At 46.3% G+C, this 25,944-nt stretch overlaps 1 protein-coding gene and 1 non-coding gene across 2 annotated transcripts; one reads left to right on the top strand and one right to left on the bottom strand.

The window, feature by feature from the left end:
* The first annotated feature begins 15,164 nt into the window (after positions 1 to 15,164).
* Positions 15,165 to 24,315, top strand: NANOG (Nanog homeobox). Its single transcript, XM_049772504.1, has 4 exons — positions 15,165 to 15,324; positions 19,039 to 19,295; positions 23,047 to 23,133; positions 23,932 to 24,315. The coding sequence occupies exons 1-4, from the start codon at positions 15,165 to 15,167 to the stop codon at positions 24,313 to 24,315; spliced, it is 888 nt and encodes a 295-aa protein (XP_049628461.1).
* Positions 16,203 to 16,309, bottom strand: LOC126007333 (U6 spliceosomal RNA). Its single transcript, XR_007494914.1, has one exon. It is a non-coding gene; the product is annotated as a U6 spliceosomal RNA (small nuclear RNA).
* Positions 24,316 to 25,944: the final 1,629 nt, after the last annotated feature.

Genomic DNA, 25,944 nt, shown 5'->3' with positions numbered 1-25,944 from the left:
GATTATTTTTCAGGGGCCAGATTGATAACACAGAGGTAGAGTGTTTGCCTTGCATGTGGCCACCCAGCTGCTTATTCCTGGCTTTGCATTCAGAGATCACTCCTGATAGGGCTCACAGGACTATATGGGGTAACAGGGACCAATCCAGGTCAACCTAGTAAAGTGTTTCTCAATTATTTTCTGTCATGCCCCCCTAGGAAGAAGAAAACATTTTTTGCGGGCCCCCCCCCCCCCGTGCAACTGTAAATAGTATCTTTATTTAAAAAAAATACTTTAACCTGCAAAACAAAAATATATCAAATAATTTGAGTTGATTTTTTCATCAGAGTTGATGTCTGGATGAATGGCTACAATGAGCATGTTTTGCAATGCGTAGTTTTCTTTTTTTTTTTTTTTTTTTTTTTTGGTTTTTGGGCCACACCCGGTGACGCTCAGGGGTTACTCCTGGCTATGCGCTCAGAAGTCGCTCCTGGCTTGGGGGACCATATGGGACGCCGGGGGATCGAACCGTGGTCCGTCTCCTAGGCTAGCGCAGGTAAGGCAGGCACCTTACCTCGAGCGCCACCGCCCGGCCCCTCAATGCGTAGTTTTCAAAGTGGGGTTTGAAGCAGGACAACTTTCAGGAGCAGAGACAACTTTCAGCTCCAGAGATATACAGAGACATAAACACGGGGCTTAGCTTGTTAGGACAGTGTTTGCCGAGGTCAAACGGGTGTCCCCCTTTACGGAGTCTTGCACCCCCCCTGGGGGGCGCGTCCCACTATTTGAGAAGCACTGGCCTAGTGCAAAAAAAAACCACCCTACATGTTATATTATTGCTCTATCCTCCCCCTCTACATTTTTATCAATTGCAGTAGATGTTTTGTTTTTTTAGTTGGTCGTTTTTGGGCCGCACTCAGCTGCTCTCAGCAGTTACTCCTGGCTCTGAGCTCAGAAATCACCCCTGGGGGGCAGGAGCTATAGCACAGGCCAACCCTGGACAAACCCCTGTTGGATTCCAGACATCTCAGACTGCCAGGAATGACTTCTGAGCTCTGCTGAATGTACCTGACCCAAACCCCCCCCCCCAAAAAAAGAAAGAAAGACACCATCCCTAATAGGATCTGGGAATCATCCCGGAATCAAACCAGCTGCATGCAAGTCAGACTCCCTACCTGTTGTACTATATCTCAGGCTCAGATAATGAATGCTTTTGTCTTTTTCTGTTGTTTAGATGCAGTATACATTAACTTATTTTTAGTGCAGAATATATTTAATGTTTGTCTTTTTTTCTCTCTTGGCAGAACCTCAAGTAATCCTAAGGAACGGAGATGAGCAAATTTGGCGTTTTAAATAGCACTGGACTGTATATAGAATTTTATATATTTTTTTTGTCTATTTGTATATAAATGCCTATGTATATCCACACTTACACTTCATTCTAAATCTTAAATGAAGGATAGAATTTCTGGGAAATAACATGATTTCATCAATAAGTGTTGGTTGCTAAACCTAAATTGATATTTTCATAGTTTACTTGTATGTGCCACGTGTCTTTAGATAGAACCTGAGAAATATATATATATATATATATATATATATATATATATTTTTTTTTTTTTTTTTGGTTTTTGGGCCACACCCGGCGATGCTCAGGGGTTACTCTTGGCTGTCTGCTCAGAAATAGCTCCTGGCAGATATGGGGGACCATATGGGACACCGGGATTCGAACCAACCACCTTTGGTCCTGGATCGGCTGCTTGCAAGGCAAACTCCGCTGTGCTATCTCTCCGGGCCTGAACCTGAGAAATATTCAAAGTTGTATCAATTTCGTGCTTTGTATATAGTTTATATATGTTACTGATCTCTATTAAAATTTTAATAAGAGTTTTTCTTTTTTTTTTTTTTTTTTTTTTGGTTTTTGGGCCACACCCGGTGACGCTCAGGGATTACTCCTGGCTATGCGCTCAGAAGTCGCTCCTGGCTTGGGGGACCATATGGGACGCCGGGGGATCGAACCGAGGTCCGTCCTAGGCTAGCGCAGGCAAGGCAGGCACCTTACCTCTAGCGCCACCGCCCGGCCCCTAATAAGAGTTTTTCAAATCTTGTCTCCTACTTCTTTTTCTAGTTGAGTTTTGTTTGTCTGCTTTACTTTTTGGAGTTCCAGAGCAGTGCTCAGTAAGCACCCATGGTGGGATTCAGGGCAGTATTCCAGAAAATATGCAATGTTGGTACTGAACCCAGTTTCCTGTGTGCAAAGCATGTGCTCCATCCTTTTCAACTCTCCCCAGTCCACCTCTTTTTTTTTTTTTCTTTATTGTTTTTGGGCCACACCCGGTAACGCTCAGGGGTTACTCCTGGCTATGTGCTCAGAAGTTGCTCCTGGCTTGGGGGACCATATGGGACACCGGGGGATCGAACCGCAGTCCGTCCAAGGCTAGCGCAGGCAAGGCAGGCACCTTACCTTTAGCGACACCGCCCGGCCCCTACTCTTTTTTTTTTTTTTTTTTTTATATCTTTATTTTAGCACTATGATTACAAACATGTTTGTTTTGGGTTGGGTTTCAATTATAAAAAAGAACCCCCACCCTCTTCACCAGTGCAGCCTTCCCACCACCAATGTCCCCCATCTCCCACCTCCCCCACCCCCTGCTTGTATTCCAGACAGACATTCTATTCCTCTCACTACCATAGTTGTTAGTGTAGTTATTTCTCTAACTGAATTCACCTATAATTGTGGTAAGCTTTCATACTGTGGGCCAGACCTTCCAGCCTTCATCTCTGTTGAAGATGTCTTCCACAGAATGATGCCTTCTTTCTCCTTCCTTCCTTCCTTCCTTCCTTCCTTCCTTCCTTCCTTCCTTCCTTCCTTCCTTCCTTCCTTCCTTCCTTCCTTCCTTCCTTCCTTCCTTCCTTCCTTCCTTCCTTCCTTCCTTCCTTCCTTCCTTCCTTCCTTCCTTCCTTCCTTCCTTCCTTCCTTCCTGTCCATTCATGTATAGAAAAATTTCATGACTTTATTTTTCCTGACAGCTGCATAGTATTCCACAGTTTCTTTAGCTACTCATCTGTTGCTGGGCATCTGATTTTTCTAGATATTAGTATCATAAATAGATCTGTAATAAACATAGGCTGGCAGAGGGCTTTTTTTTTGGGGGGGGGCACACCAAAGGGCGCTCAGAAATCACTCCTGGCTTGGGGGGACCATATGGGATGCTGGGAGATGGAACCTCAGTCCATCCTGGGTCAGCTGCGTGCAAGGCAAATGCCCTACTGCTGTGCCACTGCTCCAGCTCCAACAGAGGGCGGTTTTGTATTGTGTTTCTATGTTCCTAGGAGCTCATATGGGAGCTAAATTTACAGAGTTTTGAGGAATCTCCACATTATTTTCCATAAGGGCTGGACTAGATGGCATTCCCACCAGTAGTGAATGAGAGTTTCTTTCTCCCCACATCCCTGCCAGCATTGGTTGTTCTTATTCTTTGTGATGTGCGCCAGTCTCTGTGGTGGCTTGAGATGGTATCTCATTGTTGTTTTGATTTGCATCTCCCTGATGTGATGTGGAGGATATTTTTTCATGTGCCTCAGCCATTTGTATTTCTTCTTTGAGAAATTGTCTGTTCATTTTTTTCTCCCCATTTTTTGATGATTTTTTTTTTTTTTGGTTTTTGGGTCACACCAGACAGCACTTAGGGGTTACTCCTAGCTCTATGCTCAGACATCACTCCTGGCAGGCTCAGGGGACCATATGGGATGCTGGGATTCGAACCACTGACCTTCTGTATGAAAGGCAAATGCCTTACCTCCATGCTATCTCTCTGGCCTGATGACTTTTCTTGTTAAATTCTTTTTTTTTTTTTTGTTTTTTGTTTTTTGTTTTTTGGGTCACACCTGGCAGCACTCAGAGGTTACTCCTGGCTCTATGCTCAGAAATCGCCCCCATCAGGCTTGGGGGACCATATGGGATGCCGGGATTCAAACCACCATCCTTCTGCATGCAAGGCAAACGCCCTACTGCTGTGCTATCTCTCCGGCCCCTGTTTTTTTTTTTTTTAATTTTTATTTTGGGGTCACACCTGGCTGCACTCAGGAGTTACTCCTGGCAGGCTCAGGGGACAATATGGGATGCCAGGATTCGAACCAGGGTCTGTCCTGTGTTGGTCGCATGCAAGGCAAACACCTTCCGTCTGTGCTAATTCTTTTTTTTTTTTTTTGGTTTTTGGGCCACACCCAGTAACGCTCAGGGGTTACTCCTGGCTATGTGCTCAGAAGTCGCTCCTGGCTTGGGGGACCATATGGGATACTGGGGGATCGAACCGAGGTCCGTCCAAGGCTAGCGCAGGCAAGGCAGGCACCTTACCTTTAGCGCCACCGCCCGGCCCCTCTGTGCTAATTCTTAAAATTAAAATTTTGTGTTAAAACCTGTCAGTTGCAGGGCCGGGAAGGTGGCGCTAGAGGTAAGGTGTCTGCCTTACAAGCGCTAGCGTAGGACCGACCGCGGTTCAATCCCCCGGCGTCCCATATGGTCTCCCCAAGCCAGGGGTGATTTCTGAGCTCATAGCCAGGAGTAACCCCTGAGCGTCAAACGGGTGTGGCCCAAAAACCAAAAAAAAAAAAAAAAAAACCAAAAAAAAAACCAAACTGTCAGTTGCTTGTATATCTTAGATATACGGCTCAGGCCCCCAAGGATCACTTTTTTTGTTTTGTTTTGTTTCTGGACCATACCTGGGGTGACTCAGTGATTACACGTCGCTCTGCACTCAAAATCACTTCTGGGGGGGCCCCAGCTGTGGTGCAAGCAATAGGGCGTCTGCCTTACACGCACTAACCTAGGACCGACTGAGCTTCAGTTTGATACACGGGGTTCCACATGGTTTCCCAAGCCCGAAGTGATTTTTTTTTTGTTTGTTTTTGTTTTTTTTTGAGTCACACCCGGCTGCGTTCAGAGGCTACTCCTGGTTCTCTGCTCAGAAATCGCCCCTGGCAGGCTTGGGGGATTTGAACTACTGTCCTTCTGCTTGCAAGGCAAACACCTTATCTATATTGCTATCTCTTGGGCCCCAACCAGGAGTGGTTTCTGAGTGGTAGCCAGGAGTATCACCAGGTGTGGCCCCCCCCCCAAAAAAATCCCTTCTGGTTGGGGCCAGAGTGATAACACAGTGGGAGGGCGTTTACCTTGCACACTGCCACACCGGTCTGACCTGAGTTTGATCCTCAGTATCTCATATGGTCCCGGGAGTCTGCCAGGAGTGGTTTCTTTTTTCTTTTCTTTTCTTTCCTTTTTTTTTTTTTTTGGTTTTTGAGCCACATCCAATCACGCTCAGGTGTTACTCCTGGCTATGCACTCAGGAATGGCAGTCTGTCCTAGGTTAGAGTGTGTAAGGCAGAGATACCTTACCACTTGCGCCACCACTTTGGCCCCTCTTTTTTCTTTTTCTTTTTTGGTTTTTGGGCCATACCCAGCGGCACTCAGAGGTTACTCAGAAGCTCAGAAATCATTCCTGGTAGGCTCGGGGGACCATATGGGATGCTGAGGATCAAACCTGGGTCTATCCTGTACAATGCCCTACCATTGTACTATCACTCTGGGCCCTCCAGGAGTGATTTCTGAGCACCGAGCCAAGAGTAACCCCTGTGCGCCTCTGGGTGTGGCCTCAACCTCCTCCAAGAAAGAAATCACCTCTGGCAGGCTTGAGGAATCACATGGATGGTGGGTATTGAACGTGGATTGGCAGCGTGCAAGGCAAATGCCCTACCACTGTGCTCTCAATCAGGCCCTTGACTCTTCCTTTTAACTTATTTTTTATTTTTATTTATTTTTTCCTTTTAACTTTTTTTTTTTTTGGTTTTTGGGCCACACCCGGCGGTGCTCAGGGGTTACTCCTGGCTGTCTGCTTAGAAATAGCTCCTGGCAGGCATGGGGGGGGGGGGACGGCGGGGGGGGGGGGGATATGGGACACCGGGATTCGAACCAACCACCTTTGGTCCTGGATCGGCTGCTTGCAAGGCAAATGCCGCTGTGCTATCTCTCCGGGCCCTTCCTTTTAACTTTTTAAAAACTTTGCCTTTGGGGCCTGAGCAATAGGACAGCAGATAGGGCTCTTGCCTTGCAGACAGCTGATGTGCGTTCAATTCCCAGCACTTCCAAGACCACCATCAGGGCTCCCTAAGCGAAAAGCCAGAAGTAAGGAAGGCCTGAGCAATGCCAGATGTAGCCTAAAACAAAACAAGCAAAATCAAGAGATGTGTGATAGAGAATTAATGTCTTCTGAATCAATCAATTAATTTAGGGGCTGAGCAATAGCACAAGGAGAGTGCTTACTTTGCCTGTGCTGTACAGAACCAGAATTAACCCCTGAGCACCTCTGGATGTATCTGGGATGGTGCTTACGTTGCAGGTGGCAGAGCCAGATTTGAGTCCCTGGCACCTCATGGTCCTCTGATCCCATTCAGGTATAATACCTGAGTGCAGATCCAGGAGTAAATTCTGAGCATTGCTGGGTGTTATACAACACACACACTACACACACACACACACACACACACACACACACAGAGGACAATTTTAAGGGCTGGAGCGGTGGTGCAGTGGTAGGGATTTTTGCCTTGCAAGCAGCTGACCTAGGACGATAGTGGTTCCATCCCCCAGTGTCCCATATAGTCCTCCAAGCCAGAAGCAATTTCTGAGCACAGAACCAGGAGTAACCCCTGAACATCACGTGGTGTGATCCAAAAAACAAAAAATAAAAAAAGAAGTAAAGAAAAATTTTTTTTTGGTTTTTGGGTCACACCTAACTCTCCAGCCCCAGAAAAGAAAATTTTAATAAAATAAAAGTTGTTTTCTTTTGTTTGTTTGTTTGTTTTTTTAGGTCACACCCAATGGCGCTCAGGGGTTACTCCTGGCTCTACACTCAGAAATCACTCCTGGAAGGCTTAGGGAACCATGCCGGGATTCGAACCACCAACCTTCTGCATGCAAGGCAAACGCCCTACCTCCACGCTATCTTTCCGGCCCCCAAAGTTATTTCTTTAGAAAGAAAAATGATTTTTTTCTCTCAGATACATGATAGGCACTTATTAATTATGAGTGGAATAAGTAATAAATAGTTGCTAGATAATACTTTTTGTTGTTATTTGTTTTGGGCCATACCCGGCGGTGCTCAGGGGTTATTCTTGGCTCTGAGTTCAGAAATTGCTCCTAGGGGCTGGACTGATAGCACAGTGGGAGGCCTTGCATGTTGCAGACCCAGAACAAACCAGGGTTCTATCCTCAGCATCCTATATGGTCCCTTGAGCCTGCCAGGAGCATTTTATATATATATATATAAAACACATGCCTGATGTGTGATAAAGTAGACAAAAATTGTATTAAAAAAATATTTTTGGGGCCCGGAGAGATAGCACAGCGGCGTTTGCCTTGCAAGCAGCCGATCCAGGACCAAAGGTGGTTGGTTCAAATCCCGGTGTCCCATGTGGTCCCCCGTGCCTGCCAGGAGCTGTTTCTGAGCAGACAGCCAGGAGTAACCCCAGAGCATCGCTGGGTGTGGCCCCAAAACCAAAAAAAAAAAAATATTTTTGGGGGCCGGAGAGATAGCATGGAGGTAAGGCGTTTGCCTTTCATGCAGAAGGTCATCAGTTCAAATCCCGGCGTCCCTTATGGTCCCCCGTGCCTGCCAGGAGCAATTTCTGAGCATAGAGCCAGGAGTAACCCCTGAGCACTTCCGGGTGTGACCCAAAAAACCACACACACTCACAAATATATATATATATATATATATATATATATATATATATATTTTTTTTTTTTTTTGTGGGCCCGGAGAGATAGCACAGCGGCGTTTGCCTTGCAAGCAGCAGATCCAGGATCAAAGGTGGTTGGTTAAAATTCCGGTGTCCCATATGGTCCCCCCCCCCCCCCCCCCCCCCGTGCCTGCCAGGAGCTATTTCTGAGCAGACAGCCAGGAGGAACCCCTGAGCACCACCGGGTGTGGCCCAAAAACAAAAACAAAAACAAAAAAAAGATTTTTTTTTTTTTGGCAGGCATGGGGGACCTTATGGATTGCTGGGATTCTAACCACCATCTATCCTGAATTGGCTGCATGCAAGGCAAATGCCCTACCTCTGTGCTATCTCTCTGGCCCTTACTTTTTTTTTTGGGGGGGGGGGCATATCCAGTGGTGTGTGTGGATCACTCCTGGCGCTCTCGGCACTCAGGAATCGCTCCTGGCAGGCTGGGGGACCCACCCACCGGGTGTGGTCCAAAAGCCAAAACAAAACAAAAAAAAACAAAAAAAAAACAACAAAAAACAAAGGGCTGAGCATAAGCCTTGTGTTCTGGAGGCCCAGGTTCTCCCCTCTGGTCCCCAGAGCACCACAGGGGAATGTACAGAGCCAAGGATAATAGAATCCTGAGCACAACTTGTGCTGGCAAGAAAAATTAATAGAACAAGTGCTCCTACTTGTACATGGATGTGCAAAATGACATCTATGTGTCTCAAGGACATACTTAAGAAATCTATAAGATACTTTGAGTTTCTGCTCTTTTGGGTTTTTGTTTGTTTGTTTGTTTGTTTGTTTTTGGGCTATACCCCGCAGTGCTCTGGTACTAGTTACCCCCTGGTTCTGTTCTTGGGGATCATTCCTATTGGAGAGAGGGACCATTTGGGGTGCCAAGTGTACAAGATATATGCCATCTGTACTATCATTCTGGCGCTCTTTTTTGTTTTGTTTTGTTTTGTTTTGTTTTGTTTTTGGTTTTTGGGCCACACCCAGCATTGCTCAGGGGTTACTCCTGACTGTCTGCTCAGAAATAGCTCCTGGCAGGCACGGGGGACCATATGGGACACCGGGATTCGAACCAACCACCTTAGGTCCTGGATCGGCTGCTTGCAAGGCAAATGCCGCTGTGCTATCTCTCCGGGCCCTCTTTTTTGTTTTTAATGTACCCATTATAATGATCTATAAGTACCATTAATTGTTCCTAATATGTTCATATATTTTTAATATGTTCATATCTTAGCATATTTTGGGTTTCCTTTTCTCCTTGTTTTTTTTTTTTCTTCCCTTGGTTTTAGTTTCATTTCCCCCCACTTCTTCCGCAGATGTTAGTAGGAAAACAAAAACTAAATTAACCAAGATTTCGCTTTTTCATTTGAGGCCCTTGATCAAACTTCATTACAATGCACCTCCCCCCCCCTTTCCCCTGAAAACTCCCAAAGCTACCACACCCCCAAAACTTCCAACTGCTGTCAAAGCATTCCCGACCTAATTTAAATTGTTTTCCTGGGTAAAGAATTCTACTAAGTCTCTCCTCTGGCTACCACCCCCCTTCCCTTGGGTGTCTGGTTTTGGAAACTGAAACCCCAAAGACAATGGAACGTGGGTGGGGGGCTGGGGAATTCCTCTGGGGCTTTCCTGTGAAGACCTTAGGTGGCAGCTGCCAGGAACAAAGGTTGGAGAGTTGTAGGCAAACTTAAGTTTAGAGTGATGACCTTGACCGTCCTCCTCCAAAATCTGCCCTTTGGGTATCACAAAGTCAAGCTTTTACCTCGGTTTTTGGACTCCACCCGGAGGCACTCAAGTTCTGTGCTCTTGGGTCATTTCTAGCTGGCTTGGGGATCCACTTAAAGTGTAGGAAAAAGAGCCCAGGTGGGCCAAGTGCAAGCAAGGCAAAAGCCCTACCCGCTGTGCTATTGGTTCCTGCCACTTTTTCATCTTTGTCTCTGTGATTTCCAGTTTGACAGTTCTATCATTGATTAGGTTTCATGAATACATCTTCCAACATCCTTTTCCATTTTCCAAAGTTATTTTTATTTTATTTTTTTGTTTCTTGTTTTTTGGGTCACACCCGGCAGTGCTCAGAGGTTACTTCTGGCTCCATGCTCAGAAATTGCTCCTGGTCGGCTTGGGGGACCATATGGGATGCCGGGATTCGAACCACTGTCCTTCTGCATGCAAGGCAAATCGCCTTATCTCCATGTTATCTCTCTGGCCCCTATTTTTATTTATTTATTTATTTATTTATTTATTTATTTATTTATTTATTTATTTTTGGTTTTTGGGCCACACCCAGCGATACTCAGGGGTTACTCCTGACTGTCTGCTCAGAAATAGCTCCTGGCAGGCACGGGGGACTATATGGGACACCGGGATTCGAACCAACCACCTTTGGTCCTGGATCAGCTGCTTGCAAGGCAAACGCCGCTGTGCTACCTCTCCAGGCCCTATTTATTTATTTTTATCTGTAACTATACTGTGTCAATTTTAGGTACTCAGCAGAATGACTTGTTGTATGTGCATTTTCATTTGTCCTTTTATTTATTTACTGGGGAGAGCTTACCCCAAGATGCTCAGGGCTTACTCCTGGCTCTGTACTCAGGAATTTCTCCCAGCTGTGCTTCAGGGACCATCTGGGATGCCAGGGATTGAACCTGAGTCAGCTGCATGCAAGGCAAGGCAAGGGCCAACCCACTGTAAGACTACCTAGGGGATTCAACTATGTAGAGAAAAATACTTAAATAAAATTTGCTAAGAATTTGCTATGAGTATGAGAAACTGCAAAAGAGAAAAACTATTTAGGTTTCTTGAAGATTGAATTGAAAAAGGAGAGGATGGTAGTAGTAGGTAGGAGTAGGTTTGAATCCCGGCATTCCATCTGGTTCCCCAAGCCAGCCAGGAGTAACCCCTGAGCGCTGCTGAGTGTGACCCAAAAACCAAAAACCAAAAACCGAAAAAAAAAAAAAAATGGAGAGGATGGTGAAATGAAATTTTTATTTTATTTTATTTTTGGAGTTATACTCCATGGTGCTCAGGGGTTACTACTCCTGGCTCTGTGCTCAGAAATCACTCCTGAAATCACTCCTGGCAGGCATGGGGACGAAATAGGATGCTGGGATTCAAACCGCCATCTGTCCTGGATCGCTGCGTGCAAGACAAATGCCCTACCGCTGTGCTATCTCTCTGGCCAAAATGAAAATTTTGACTGTTGGTGCGGGAGCAATAATTAGGTACTTGCTTTGCATGCAGATGACCTGGGTTCAAACCCCAGAATCCAATATGGTTTTCTGCATGCAGAGCCAGGAGTAACCCCTGAGTACCATCAGGTTTTGGGCCTCTTGGGTGGGTGGGGGGAATCTAGGCCGTTATTTTTGCAGAAATCTAAGATGTATTCCTTTTGGAACAGATAAATAGTACAGCAAGTAAGTACCTTACTCCCTAGCCCTAGTTGGAGTAGTCTTGGATCACAGAAACAAGAGAAAACCTTTAGTACCATTGGGTATTGTCCCCAAACTAAAATAAAAAAAAAATTTTTTTTTTTTTTTTTTGGCTTTTGGGTCACACCTGGCAGCGCTCAGGGTTACTCCTGGCTCTATGCTCAGAAATCGCTCCTGGCAGGCTCGGGGGACCATCTGGGATGCTGGGATTCGAACCACTGTCCTTCTGCATGCGAGGCAAATGCCCTGCCTCCATGCTATCTCTCTGGCCTCCCCCCCCAAAAAAAAAGTTTTATTGTTTTTTGGACCACACCTGATGATACTTAGGGATTACTCCTGGCTATGCGCTCAGAAATCGCTCCTAGCTTGGGGGTGAAGAAACTTGTATAGGTAATCTGGGGGACCATATGGAACACCAGAGAATCGAACCACAACTGTTCTCTGTCCTAGGTCAGCACATGCAAGGCAAACGTCCTACCACTTGCCCCACTGCTCCAATCCCCAAATAATAAATATTTTACTCCACAGAGATATATAGTGGGTAAGGCCTTACTTGTGGAGACCTGGACTCAACCTCCAACATCTGATATGGTCCCCCAAGCACTGCCAGAAGTAATGCCTGAGTGTAGAGCCAGGCCTTAGTTCTGAGCATTTTCAGGTAGGACCCATATGCAAAAAATTAAAAAAAAAAAAATTGAGCACCCGGCGGTGCTCAGGGGTTACTCCTGGCTGTCTGCTCAGAAATAGCTCCTGGCAGGCACGGGGGACCATATGGAACACTGGGATTCGAACCAACCACCTTTGGTCCTGGATCGGCTGCTTGCAAGGCAAACACCGCTGTGCTATCTCTCCGGGTCCGGCATTTACTTTTCATGTAGAAGGTCATTGGTTCGAATCCCAGCATCTCATATAGTCCCCTGAACTTGCCAGGAGCGATTTCTGAGCATAGAGCCAGGAGTAACCCCTGAGCGCTGCCGGGTGTGACCCAAAAACCAAAGAAAAAAAATTGAGGGGTTGGGGTTGGAGTGGTGGTGCGAGCGGTAGAACGTTTGCCTTGCACATGCTGCTAATCCAGGACAGACCCAGGTTTGATTCCCGGCATTCCATATGATCCCCCCCCAAGCCTGCCAGGAGTGATTTTGAGTGCAGAGTCAGGAGTACCCCTGAGCACTGCTGGGTGTGGCCTCAAAACAAAAATAAGCAAACAAAATGTTAAATTAATTATAAATTAAAAGTGTATGATTTTTCCTTTTGAAAACATGCCCTATTCCCTGCCCCCCCCCCACACACAGTGAAATGGAATGGAGCTGCATATGACAGCATTGCCAAATCTGAGAAGGAAAAAGAAATTAAAATAAAAGCTAGAAGGCTGGAGAGATAGCATGGAGATAGAGCATTTGCCTTTCATGCAGAAGGTCATTGGTTTGAATCCTGGCATCCCATATGGTCCCCCGAGCATGCCAGGAACGATTTCTGAATGTGGAGCCAGGAGTAACCCCTGAGCGCTGCTGGGTGTGATCCCAAAACCATAAATAAATAAATAAATAAATAAATAAATAAATAAATAAATAAATAGCCAGAAGAAAAAATAGTCAGAAAAAGTTGACTATGGGGCTGGAGTGATAGCATAGGGGTAGGGCATTTGCCTTGCACTCTTGCTTCCCGGGACAGACTCAGGTTCCATTCCCAGCATCTCATCTCATATGGTCCCCCGAGTCTGCCAGGAGTGATTTCTGAGCACAGAGCCAGGAGTAACTCCTGAGAGCCGCTGGGTGTGGCAAGCGCGCGCGCGCGCGCGCGCGCGCGCGCGCGCACACACACACACACACACACACACAAACTAAAAAAAAAAAAGAAAGAAAAAGAAAAATTTGACTGACTAGCCAAAGATAGGCAGAAGCAAACACAGATTCTAAACTTTCTAACCATCCCCATACTCTGGCAAATACACTTACAGGAACATCATTGCCAGGAATATTTCTTTTGATTTGTTTTTGGTCCACACTCGGCAGTGCTCAGGGATTACTCCTGGCTCTGAGCTCAGAAATTTGCTCCTGGCAGGCTCGGAGGACCATATGGGATGGCGGGGATCAAACCCAGGTCCATCCCGGGTGTGCAGCTTGTGCAAAGTAAATGCCCTATGGCTATGCTATCACTCTGGCCCTCCTTTTAATTTTAATTTAGGCCATACCTGGACCTGCTGATGGGAGGAGGGCTCTCCTTACTCCTGGTGATGTTCAGGGGCCATAGGAAGTGTTGGGGGATAGGTCCATGGAGGCTGAGTGCAGAGCAAGCACTTTAAACCCTGGTGCTATCTCTCTGGTCCCTTGGGGATATTTTTGACCTCCCCTCTTTTCAGTTGGGTTGCTTTAGAGGTCAATAGATGTCATTAATGTACTGTTAGCAAGGTTGCAGAGGAATTTTGCTCTTGCCTGGATTAAGGAAAATCACACCCAAAATGTAGCTCCAGGTTGACCACTTGCTTGTGTGAGGTCCAGAGTTCAATTCCCCAAGCACAACAAAAAAGAGAAAAGGTGGGGCGGGAACGAAATCACATCAGGTAGGCTGTTTGCCTTGCACATAGCCAATCCAGGTTTGATCTCCAGCATCCCATATGGCCCCCCAAGCCTTTCTGTAGTAGTTACTGAGTGCAAAGCCAGGAGTAACCCCTGAGCACTGCCGGGGGTGGGGTGGGGGTTCCAAAACAAAGTATCTTGGAGATGTGGCAGATAAAGGATCTTGTTAGAATTTATTCCTCCTTCCCTTTCTACCTCCCTCCCTCCCTTCCCTCCTTCCCTTCTTCCCTATCTCCCTCCCTCCCTCCCTCTGTTTCTGCTCTTAACCCAGGGGTCACTCCTGGCAGGTTTGGGGACCATATGGAATGCCAGGAATAGAACCTGAACCCAGGTTGGCCAAATGCAAGACAAGTACCCTACCCACTGTACTATCTCTCTGGTGGCCCTCCTGCTAAAATTTCTATCAACCCCTACAGTTGGTGGGTTGCTGATAACACCAAGAAATCAATTATTAAGAGTTACTTAACAGTTTTTTGAACACTTAGCTCTAGTTTTTTAGTTCTTACAACACAACCTTCCTTTTTCCAGATGAGAAAAAGGAGAAAGAATTATTAGAGGTACATAGTAAGCTAATATAAAACCTCTTGAAAACCTCTCACAGGAGTGATAGATGTGTTGTTAAGTAGCCAGGCACCGAGAGTCTTCCAGAAATAAGACCCTGATCCTTTTCTATATGATTTAAGTTCAAACCCAACCATTTAGGAGAAAAGACTTACTCTTTCTTTCTTGCTTTCTTTCTTTCCTTTTTTTATTTTTTTAGAGTTACTCTTTCTTTTCTTTAAACTAAAAAAATACAAAGGTGTTGGGCAGGAGGACATTCACAAAGTTTGGGCCACAGACACCTTGAATGAGAAGTTAGGTGAAATTAGGTTGAAACCACAGGAGAATGGAGTTTCCCCATACAGCTTTAAAGACCCTAAGAAGATCTCCAACCTAAAAATGGATTGTGGGGCTGCCTTCATTTTCAAAGCTGGAAGTCTGGTGAACTTACCCCTCACTGTTTTTTTCTTTATCGCAGTCTGCAGGTTTGGGGCCCAAGTTTTCCAGTTCTCCACCAAGTTCAGTCCTCCCCTCCAGCTACCTTTCTGCATTACAAAGGCCTAGATGAGACAGGCAGACAGAATTAATTGTGAATTCAAAAGGGCGTATTTGGGCGTGGGGGAGGCCAGCAGGGGCGTGTCTAGGGATGCTGGAAACCATATAAATCAAGAAATTCCAAATGTTCTCACCTTTGCTCAATTTGACGTGGTTGGCTGGTTTAGTGTCTCTTTTTGCTTAAAAAAAAAAAAAAATCCTTTGACCTTCTTGGACGTTTTAATTCTCTAGGCACTTCAGTCTGGGTTTTTCTTAAAATCCAACTCTTTGGATTTGTGGCTATTGTCCATTTTCTCATGACAACATGAGTGCAGAGGTCGAATGTGCCCAAGATCAACCATACCAGGCAGAATCCGATGTTAGTGATGCTTCACCAAAGCTTCAGATTTGTGAGGGGGAAGAAAAGGAAGAAGAAGAAGAACCGCTGCCGATGGTCTCCGCTGAGACAACCCAACTGGAGATGGGTAAGGAAAAAACTGGGGTGGGGGGGGTTGGTTGGTGCTTAGGGTTTTCCACCTGCCCCTTTGGAATAGTTACAACTAGAGCCTATTTTTGGTTTTTGGGCCACACCCGGCGGTGCTCACGGCTTACTCCTGGCTGTCTGTTCAGAAATAGCTCCTGGCAGGCACGGGGGACCATATGGGACACCGGGATTCGAACCAACCACCTTAGGTCCTGGATCGGCTGCTTGCAAGGCAAACGCCGCTGTGCTATCTATCTGGGCCTAAGCCTTTTTTTTTTTTTTTTTAAAGAGAAGATGTTGCCGTTAATCTTTACACATCATAGAGTGTCTGATTGGCAATTGACTTTATATCATGAGCATCCTAGTTAAAGTCAGGAGTTGTGAACTAACCAGGCAAGGATTGGAGGTTCACTCGGTCCCCCTAGCCCCACCAGGAGTTATTCCGCCAAACAGCTAGGAATAATCCCCTAAACTGTCCAATAGGGCTCCTAGAACTAACAGTAAAAGGTTAGAAGCTGGAAGCCAGCGCTACTCAGAATGCACAGATATCCAACTTCTATCATCATCACTCCTGGCTCCCTCTTGATCTCCACCAGATGTAGCCCAAGTGGTTTCAGCACTGGTAGGGAGTAAGTCAAAGAGGAAAGGCTTCCAATTATAAAATAAGTTAAGGGATGTAGTGTATTTAGCATGCAGCCGCATACTTGTAGCTTATCTGAAAGCTGCTAAAAACTTGGCCGTGTAGAAGATCCTGAAAGTAAATCTTAGTTATAGCACCAGTGAAGTCAACAAATTACTGGTACAAATAGCAAACCTTCTTGTTCATTGGAAATGAATGTTGTTAGGTCAAGCATTAAAAGCTCTTTTTTCTTTCTTTTTTTAAATATGGAATGCTTCACGAATTTGTGTGTCATCCTTGCGCAGGGATCATGCTAATCTTCTCTGTATCCTTCCAATTTTAGTATGTGTGCTGCTGAAGTGAGCATTAACAGTTCTTTTTTGAGGGCTGGAAAGATAGCACAGTGGTAGGGCGTTTGCCTTGCACGCAGCCGATCCGGGACGGACAGTGGTTTGAATCCCCGGGATCCCTTATGGTCCCTGAGCTTGCTAGGAGTAATTTCTAAGTGCAGAGCTGGGAGTAACCCCTGAGCACCACCCGGTGTGACCGGCCCCCCCCCCCCAAAAAAAAAGAAAAACAAAAAAGTTGTTCTTTTTGAAATATTGCTTGATTTTTAAAATTACTGAAAGCTTCAATTTTTACCCAATAATAGTCTTTTCAGTATTTTATAGTAAAAAGAGGTGCTTAAAAAGTATTTGCCCTGGCCGGAGAGATAGCACAGTGGTAGGGCGTTTGCCTTGCAAGTGGTCGACCCAGGACCAACATTGGTTCGAATCCTGGCATTCCATATGGTTGGTCCCTGTGCCTGCCAGGATCAATTTCTGAGCAAAGAGCCAGGAGTAACCTGAGCGCCGCCAGGTGTGGCCCCAAAACAAAACAAAAAAACCAAAAAGAAAGTATTTGCTCTATGATGACCATTAAAAATACATTGTGGGGAAGGAATAAATGAACAAAAAGCTGCTATATTTGAATGGTTGGTTTTGGTTTGTGGGTCATCCTTAGAGGTGTGCAGGGAGGGGCTATCCCATCTCTGTTGAGGTTGCTTAAGTGGGGGGTGGAGAACTTGGGTCTTTCCTGCCTGCTTTGCAATTACCCCTTTGAGCTTTACTCCTCCTTCCTGAGGAGGAATGTCATTTATTCTGCCCAACTTTTTGTGTCAATGTCCTTAACGTTTTACCCAAGCCTTGTGTTACTGTCCTTGAAGGACTTAAGTCCTTCAAACATTGAAAATGTAATGTTGGGTGGCCGGGCGGTGGCGCTGGAGGTAAGGTGCCTGCCTTGCCTGCGCTAGCCTAGGAAGGACCGCGGTTCGATCCCCCGGCGTCCCATATGGTCCCCCAAGAAGCCAGGAGCAACTTCTGAGCGCATAGCCAGGAGTAACCCCTGAGCGTCACAGGGTGTGGCCCAAAAAAAAAAAAAAAAAAGAAAATGTAATGTTGGGGCCGGGAAGGTGGCGCTAGAGGTAAGGTGTCTGCCTTGCAAGCGCTAGTGTAGGACGGACAGCAGTTCGATCCCCTGGTGTCCCATATGGTCCCCCCAAGCCAGGGGCGATTTCTGAGCGCATAGCCAGGAGTAACCCCTGAGCGTCAAATGGGTGTGGCCCAAAAACAAAAACAAAAACAAAAAAAAAGAAAATGTAATGTTGGTGGGCCCGGAGAGATAGCACAGTGGCATTTGCCTTGCAAGCAGCCGATCCAGGACCAAAGGTGGTTGGTTCGAATCCCGGTGTCCCACATGGTCCCCCGTGCCTGCCAGGAGCTATTTCTGAGCAGACAGCCAGTAGTAACCCCTGAGCAATGCTGGGTGTGGCCCAAAAACCAAAAAAAAAAAAAGGAAAGAAAGAAAATTCAATGTTGGGGGCTAGAGAGATAGCACAGCGATAGGGCATTTGCTTTTCATGAGGCTGACCCAAGATGGACCTGGGTTGGATTCCTGGCATTTCATATGGACCCCCGAGCTTGCCAGGAGTAACCTTGAGTGCTGCCAGGTGTGACCCAAAAACCAAAACCAAAACCAAAACAAAACAAAAAAAAAAGAAAATCACTCCTGGCAAGCTTCAAGAACTATATGAGATGCCTAGGATCGAACCTGGGTCACAGCATGCAACGCCCTACTTGCTGTGCTATCACTTGCTTTGGAGCTTGTTCTTTAGGATTGGCATTGGTTGAAGGTTTCCCTGAGATTTACTAGCAAGTATTAGAGGTGGGATGGGAGAGTCTCAGGCCTGGGAGCGTGCTCAGTTCCCAGCATGCCACAGGTTCTCCCTGCCAGAGATAATAAATGCTGGATGTAGCCAAAAGAAATAGTCTATTTAGTCTCAAGATTTTGATGGGAAAAAAGATTTTGAGTGAAATTGGAGGTGAGCTGAAGAGACTTAATCTGCCTGAAGATGTTTTTTTCTAATTTCCACGTGTAGAATGCTGTGTGCAGAATTTGATCTGGTCTGTAGTCAGATAGTATAGCTAGTAAGGAGTTTGCCTTTCATGTGCCAACTCAGGTTGGATCCTCAGCCTCCCACATGGTCCCCCCACAACTGCCAAGAATAAGGTCTTGAGAATCACCAGATATGATCCAAAACAAACAAACGAACAAACAAACAAACAAAAAAAGGGTTCTGGAGGGATTCACTGGTCCCTGAGTGATGCTTTTCTGATTTAGCAACAGCCAGTGTATGCACTTGAAAACATCCATTTGGAGTAAGCCCAGAAAAGGTGTGTGTGCAAACACCATGGTAATATCCTATATTTGAAATCTGGCCTGTGCAAAAGAGTGTCCAAGTTAAAATTACTTGAAAATGGGGCTGGAGAGATAGCATGGAGGTAAGGCATTTGTCTTGCATGCAGAAGGTCTGTGGTTCGAACCCCAGCATCCCATATAGTCCCCTGAGCCTGCCACGAGCAATTTCTGAGCATGGAGCCAGGAGGAACCCCTGAAAAATAAAATAAAGTTACTTGAAAATTTAAAGAGTTGCTTTAAATTGACCAGGTTAACTAGGCAAGCGTTGGGGCTGCCTGCACTTGGAAAGTGCTTTGAAAAGAATCAGTTTCGCCATGTCTGAAGCAGTTTAAAGAAAAAAATATTCTTTTATTCCCACAGTCTCCCCTCCTTCCTCCATGGATCTGCCCGTCCAGGACAGTCCTGATTCTTCCACCAGTCCCAAAGTGCCCCCCGTTACAGAAGAGAAACCAGTGAGAAAGAAAGACCACAAGGTCCTGGGCAGAAAGCAGAAGAGCAGGACCAAGTTCTCACAGACACAGCTCTGTGTGCTCAACGACCGCTTCCAGAAGCAGAAGTACCTGAGCCTCCAGCAGATGCAAGAGCTTTCCGCCATCCTGAACCTGAGCTACAAACAGGTAGTGCTGGTCGCAGCTTAAAAACATCTTTTGGGAGGGTCGGAGCGGTGGCGCAGCGGTAGGGCATTTGCCTGGCACGCAGACGTTCCAGAACTGGACTGTGGTTTGAATCCCAGCATCTCATGATTCCCTGTGCCTGCCATGAGCAACTTGAGTGTGCAGAGCCAGGAAAGAAAATTGATCACATGAATATATACTTGCCAATAATTTATTTTTTTCTATCATTTATGTATGTATTTATTTATTTATTTGCTTTTTGTGTGTGTGTGTGTGGTTTTTGGGTCAAACCCGGTAGTGCTCAGGGGAAACTCCGGGCTCCATGCTCAGAAATAGCAAGCCCTAGCGTAGGATGGACCTCGGTTTGATCCCCGGTGTCCCATATGGTCCCCCAAGCCAGGGGCGATTTCTGAACGCATAGCCAGGAGTAACCCCTGAGCATCAAACGGGTGTGGCCCAAAAACCAAAAATAAAATAAAATAAAATAAAATAAAATAAAATAAAATAAAATAAATAGCTCCTGGCAGGCAAGGGGGACCATATGGGACACCGGGATTCGAACCAACCACCTTTGGTCTTGGATTGGCTACTTGCAAGGCAAACGCCGCTGTGCTATCTCTCTGGGCCCACTCTTTTTTTTTTTTTTTTTGGTTTTTGGGCCACACCCTGTGACGCTCAGGGGTTACTCCTGGCTATGCGCTCAGAAGTTGCTCCTGGCTTCTTGGGGGACCATATGGGACGCCAGGGGATCGAACCGCGGTCCATCCTAGGCTAGCACAGGCAAGGCAGGCACCTTACCTCTAGCGCCACCGCCCGGCCCCCGGGCCCACTCTTTATTTTTTAAATAAATTGGTTTTATTTTTCTTTTCTCTTAGCATCATCTTTTTATATAAAATACTTATTTAAGCACCATGATTCTAAGCATGGTTGTAGTTGGGTTTCAGTCATAATTGGTAACTCTTGGCTCTGAGCTCAGAAATTTCTCCTGGCTGGCTCAGGGGAACCATATGGGATGCTGGGGAATCAAACCCAGGTTAGTCACATGCAAGGCAAGCACCCTACCCAGTTGTACTATCCCTCCTGCCAATTTTTTGGGGGAGGTGCATACCTCGTGGCTCTCAGGGGTTACTCCTGGCTCTGCACTCAGGAATTATTTGACAGCATCGATAGGTCTAGCCCCTCCTTGCCAATATATTGAAAGGAATGTTTTTGTGATATGTTTGCTTTGTTTTGTTTTTTTTTGTGATATGTTTGGTTTTGTTTATTTTTTTTGGTTTTTGGGTCACACCCAGCAGCTCTCAGGGTTTACTCCTGGCTCTACGCTCAGAAATTGCTCCTGCAGGGGCCGGAGAGATGGTGCTAGAGGTAAGGTGTTTGCCTTGCAAGCCCTAGCTGAGAAAGGACCGATGTTCGATCTCCCTGCGTCCCATATGGTCCCCCCAATTTCTGAGTGCTTAGCCAGAAGTAACTCCTGAGCATCAAACGGGTGTGCCCTCCCCCCGAAAAAAGAAAAGAATCGCTCCTGTAAAAGAAAAAATTGGGGGCTGGAGAGATAGCATGGAAGATGAGGCATTTGCCTTGCATGCAGAAGGAAGAAAGAAATTGCTCCTGGCAGGCTGGGGGGGGGGGAGCATATGGGATGCCGGGATTTGAACTACCGTCCTTCTGCATGCAACGCAAATGCCCTACCTCTATGCTATCTCTCCAGCCCCTCTTATTTTTGTTGTTGTTGTTTTTGTTTTTGGGTCACACTCACCAGCATTCAGGGGTTGTTATTCCTGGCTCTGCCCTGAGAAATAATTCCTGACAGCCTGGGGGGGACCATATTGGATGCTGGAATCAAACTGGGGTCTGTCCTGTGTTGGTTGGTGAAAGGCAAACGCCCTACCACTGTGCTATATCTCTTACCCCTACATTTTTCTTTAATTTAAGGAGATGCTATAGAGATTTAGAAATAGCACCATGGACAGTGGTCAACCCAGATTCTGCATCCTGACATCACATATGTGTCCCTCATTCCTGAGTGTGGTCCCAAAGTTTTTTTGATTTGTTTTAGGACTATATGAGGATACTGAAGATCCAAATTATGTTGGCCGTGTGTATATACAGTATCCCAAATCTGGGTTCCCCCCCCTCCAGAGTCTGGCATCCCCATACTCTGGAGATGGCCGGATGCTTCTAGGGAGGTTCTTGTGATAAAGGTAATAAGTTTCAGGGGACAGGTCTGTAGCTCTGCATTCCCTTACACACAAAGCTGGTAAGACCCCAAATTAAAAGCATAAAAAAATTGTATCTTATGGATATCGCTGGAGCAATACCAACACAGGAGAAACAGTGGTTCAAATCCTGGCATACCATATGGTCCTCTGAGCCTGCCAGGGGTGATTTCTGAGCACAGAGCCAGGAGTAACCCCTGAGTGCCCCCTGAGTGACTCAAAAAGAAAAAGAAAAAAAATGTGGGGCCGGGCGGTGGCTCTGGAGGTAAGGTGCCTGCCTTGCCTGCACTAGCCTAGGACGGACCGCGGTTCGATCCCCCTGTGTCCCATATGGTCCCCCAAGAAGCCAGGAGCAACTTCTGAGCGCATAGCCAGAAGTAACCCCTGAGCGTCACAGGGTGTGGCCCAAAAAAAATGTATCCAAAATTATTTATCTCTACTTTCACTATATTTTGGCTTTTGGCTTTTGGGTCACACCCAAAGGTGCTCAGGTATCATTTCTGGTGGGGTTCTGGGATGGGGTTTATGTATATGTGGTGCTGAGGGTCAAACCTGGGTTGGAGCTGTGCAAGAAAAGTGCCCTACCTGTTGTTTTGTTTTTTGTTTGTTTTTTGGGGGGGGGCCACACCTGGCAGTGCTCAGGGGTCACTCCTGGCTGTTTGCTCAGAAATAGCTCCTGGCAGGCACGGGGGACCATATGGGACACCAGGAATCGAACCAACCACCTTTGGTCCTGGATCAGCTGCTTGCAAGGCAAATGTCGCTGTGCTATCTCTCCGGGCCCCTACCTGTTCTATTTCTCTGGCTCAAAATTATCCCCTTTTTGTGGTTATAGATAGCATTAAGAAATAAGAATTCGGGGCTGCAGAGATAGCACAGCGGTAAGACGTTTGCCCTTAGATTCAGAAGGATGGTGGTTTGAATTCCAACATCCCATATGGTCCCCCGAGCCTGCCAGGAGCATTTTCTGAACATAGAACCAGGAGTAATCCCTGAGCACTGCTGGGTGTGCCCCAAAAACCAAAAAAAGGAAAAAAAAAGAAATAAAAATTCGGGGCTGGAGAGATACCAATTAATCAAGTTTTAAAAAAGGAAATAAAAATTCTAAACATTGCCACATTTAATATGGTATTTACACAGTTTTCTGTTTCCTCATTTTTTGGGGTGGGAATTGTGATTTAGGGGTCATACTTGGCTCTGCTTATGCACGGACTACTGCTGTTGATACACAGAGAGTATACTGTGCTGAGGATTGAACCAAGACCAGCCCTGTGCAAGACAAGTGTCCTTACATCCCCTCACACCGCCTTGTAGTATTTGGGAGGGGGCACACCTGGCAGGGCTCAGAAGTTACTCCTGGCTTTGTGCTCAGAAATCACTCCTGGCAGGGTGGGGGACCACATGGGATGCTGGATATTGAACCCGGGTACCCAGGTCTGCTGTGTGCAAGGCAAATGCCCCGTTTCTGAGCTATTGCTCAGGCCCCAGTGCTAGTATTTTTTTATGTTTGCCTGTCATCTTTTTTTTTTTCCCTGCAGGTCAAGACCTGGTTTCAGAACCAGAGAATGAAATATAAGAGGTGGCAGAAAAACAACTGGCCCAAGAACAGTAACGGTGTTGCTCAGGTACAAGGAAGCAATGTTCATGCTCTTGCCATTCATGACTTCTGCTGGTGCATTCATGAGTCTATTCCATCCAGACTCCTGATCTGTGTGTTAGTTCAGAGTCACGCTAGCTACGCTGCTCGATCATGCAGCACCTCTGGGGGATTAAATTTGGGCTTTGAGGAGCAAGAGAGATAGTACAGTGAGTGAGTTGGGTGCTCGCCTTGCATGGACGTGCCCAGGTTTGATTCTCTGTGTCCCCATACAGTTCTGGTAGGAGTGATTCCTGAGTGCAGAGCCCAGGAATAATCCTGGATTGAGCACTGCTGGGTGTGGCCCAAAAATAAACCAAAAAAAGCGGCTTTGGGATCCAACGCTAGGAGCCTGATGTACCTCCCCAGTCTCAAGTCTGTTCTTTGGGGGTCCAAGAGGTAGCACACGGTAGGGCATTTGCCTGGCACACAGCCGCTCCAGGATGGACAGTGGTTCAAATCCTGACATCCAGTTTGGTTCTCTGAGCCTGTGAGGAGTGAGAGCTAGGAGTAACCCCTGAGTGCAGCTGGATGTGACCCAAAAACCAAAAAAATAAAGGGGGCCGGAGAGATAGCATGGAGGTAAGGCGTTTGCCTTTCATGCAGAAGGTCATCGGTTCGAATCCCAGGGTCCCCCGTGCCTGCCAGGAACAATTTCTGAGCCTGGAGCCAGGAATAATCCCTGAGCACTGCCGGGTGTGACCCAAAAACCACAAAAAACAAAAACAAAAAAGTCTGAAAGTCTGATCTCTAGACTCTGGCCTGCTAACGCGTTCTTTTCTTTCAGACCTTACTACCTGCTGAGTGCTCTGGTTTCTGCTATCACCAGAGATGCCTGGTGAACACCCCTGATAACCTCACGGCCTGGAGCGGCCAGCCCTGGAACAGCAACCCGTGGGTCTGTCAGGAGTGGAACAATCAGGCCTGGAACAATCAGGCCTGGCACATGCAGACCTGGAGCGGTCAGTTCCCCAACTACGGCGAGGACCCCTTGCAGCAAACCCTGTTACCTTTCCAGCAAAATTTACCTGCCGATGATTTGGAAAGCATCTTGGAAACTTCCGTCGAGAGTCAGAATATAATCCCGCAGACCATTAAGTATTTCAGTACCCAGCAAGTTTTGGATTTTCCCCCCAATTACTCCATGAATATGCCTTTGGGAGATGTGTAAAGTCGTGCGTGTATTTGTAAGCGTGATGACTGTGTTATTTAATGGGGGTTTGGGGATGTTATGTTCCTTTGTGGAGGGTGATGGTGATGGGTAGTTTTGGAACCTGAATCTTTGCTGCTGCCCAATATCTTGCTGCTAGAGATAAGTCAGTAGATAGAGTTTTTGCTTAGTGTCTTTATTCTAGACTCTTAGCTTCAGGACTAGTGACAAGTGAATGGTTGAACTCTTGCATGTGTTTGGATGGCCTTGGCCTCCCTTGTTCTATTAATAAGCATTTTTATACTTTTAGAAAGACATTTTTTTCTCCATTGTAATAGTGATATTAGTTGTCAGACAGTTGGTTTAGAATTTGAAGCACTAATAAAGGAAATTACATGTTTGCCTCTCGTTGTCTCCATCTTATTTCTTTTTGATTTTGTTTTTTGGGCCACTCCTGGCTCTGAACTCAGAAATTGTTAGACGACTGGAGAGCTAGCATGGAGGTAAGGTGTTTGCCTTGCATGCAGAATGTCAGTGGTTCAAATCCCATATGGTCCCCTGAGCCTGCCAGGAGCGATTTCTGAGCAGAGAACCAGGAGTAACCCCCTGAGCGCTGCCGGGTATGACCCAAAAACCAAAAAAAAAAAAAAAAAAGGTGAGTTGGTTTTTCAGTTACATCCTGCAGTCATGATCTAAAGTTCCCATGCAAAACTCTGGACCATATGAAGTTTTGAGGATTGAACCCACATGGCTGCATGCAAGGCAAATACCCCTTCTGTACTATCTGGCCCTTTTTGGTTTGGGGGCTAAATCTTATATAGGTGTTGTGTTTTACCACTTGGCTCTGCTTATGGACTCTCCCATATATTTATGAGCTTTTTTTGGGGGGGTCATGTCTGGCAGCAGTGCTCAGGACTTCTTTCTGACAAGTCTCTGAGGGACCATATGAGATGTAGGGAATCAAACTCGGTTTGTTCTGCTGCATGCAAGGCAAACACCTTACAAACTGCCATTACTCCGCCCCCAAATGAGTTTAGTAATAATTTTTTTTTCTTTTGGTTTCTGGGCCACACCTGGAGTAGTTCAGGGGTTATTCCTGGCCCTGAGCTCAGAAATCACTTCTGGCAGGGTTGGGAGGAGGAACCATATGAATGCTGGGGATCGAATCCGGGTTTGTCCCTGTTGGCCTTATGCAAAGCAAACGCCCGACTGCTCTGCTCTCTCTCTGGCCCCCAAATCTTTTTCATTATTGCTTTCATTAATAGCCGATCCTATTAGACACTTGACCTAAAAAAAAAGTTACAAATTTCTGCCAAGACCTAAGTATAACATAATTCCTTCCTCCATTCTGTGAGGTTTGAGGCCATATTGTGCTGGGGTGCCACTTAGTGGGGCTACCTCCAGTTCTGTACTGGGAGTCTTGGAGGGTGGAGGGAGGGTGGAGGGAGGGGCCCATTCAATGCTAAAACTGAGTCCAGTTCTTTTTTTTTTTTTTTTTTGGTTTTTGGGCCACACCCGGCGGTGCTCAGGGGTTACTCCTGGCTGTCTGCTCAGAAATAGCTCCTGGCAGGCACGGGGGACCATATGGGACACTGAGTCCAGTTCTTGAGTGTACAATACCTGCTAACGCAGAGTTCACTTTCAATTGTC

This window comes from Suncus etruscus, chromosome 4 (genome assembly GCF_024139225.1).
Source record: "Suncus etruscus isolate mSunEtr1 chromosome 4, mSunEtr1.pri.cur, whole genome shotgun sequence".
Lineage (NCBI taxonomy): Eukaryota > Metazoa > Chordata > Mammalia > Eulipotyphla > Soricidae > Suncus > Suncus etruscus.
The sequence above is the reverse complement of the archived record's forward strand: the minus strand, read 5'-3'. Positions and strand labels throughout refer to the sequence as shown.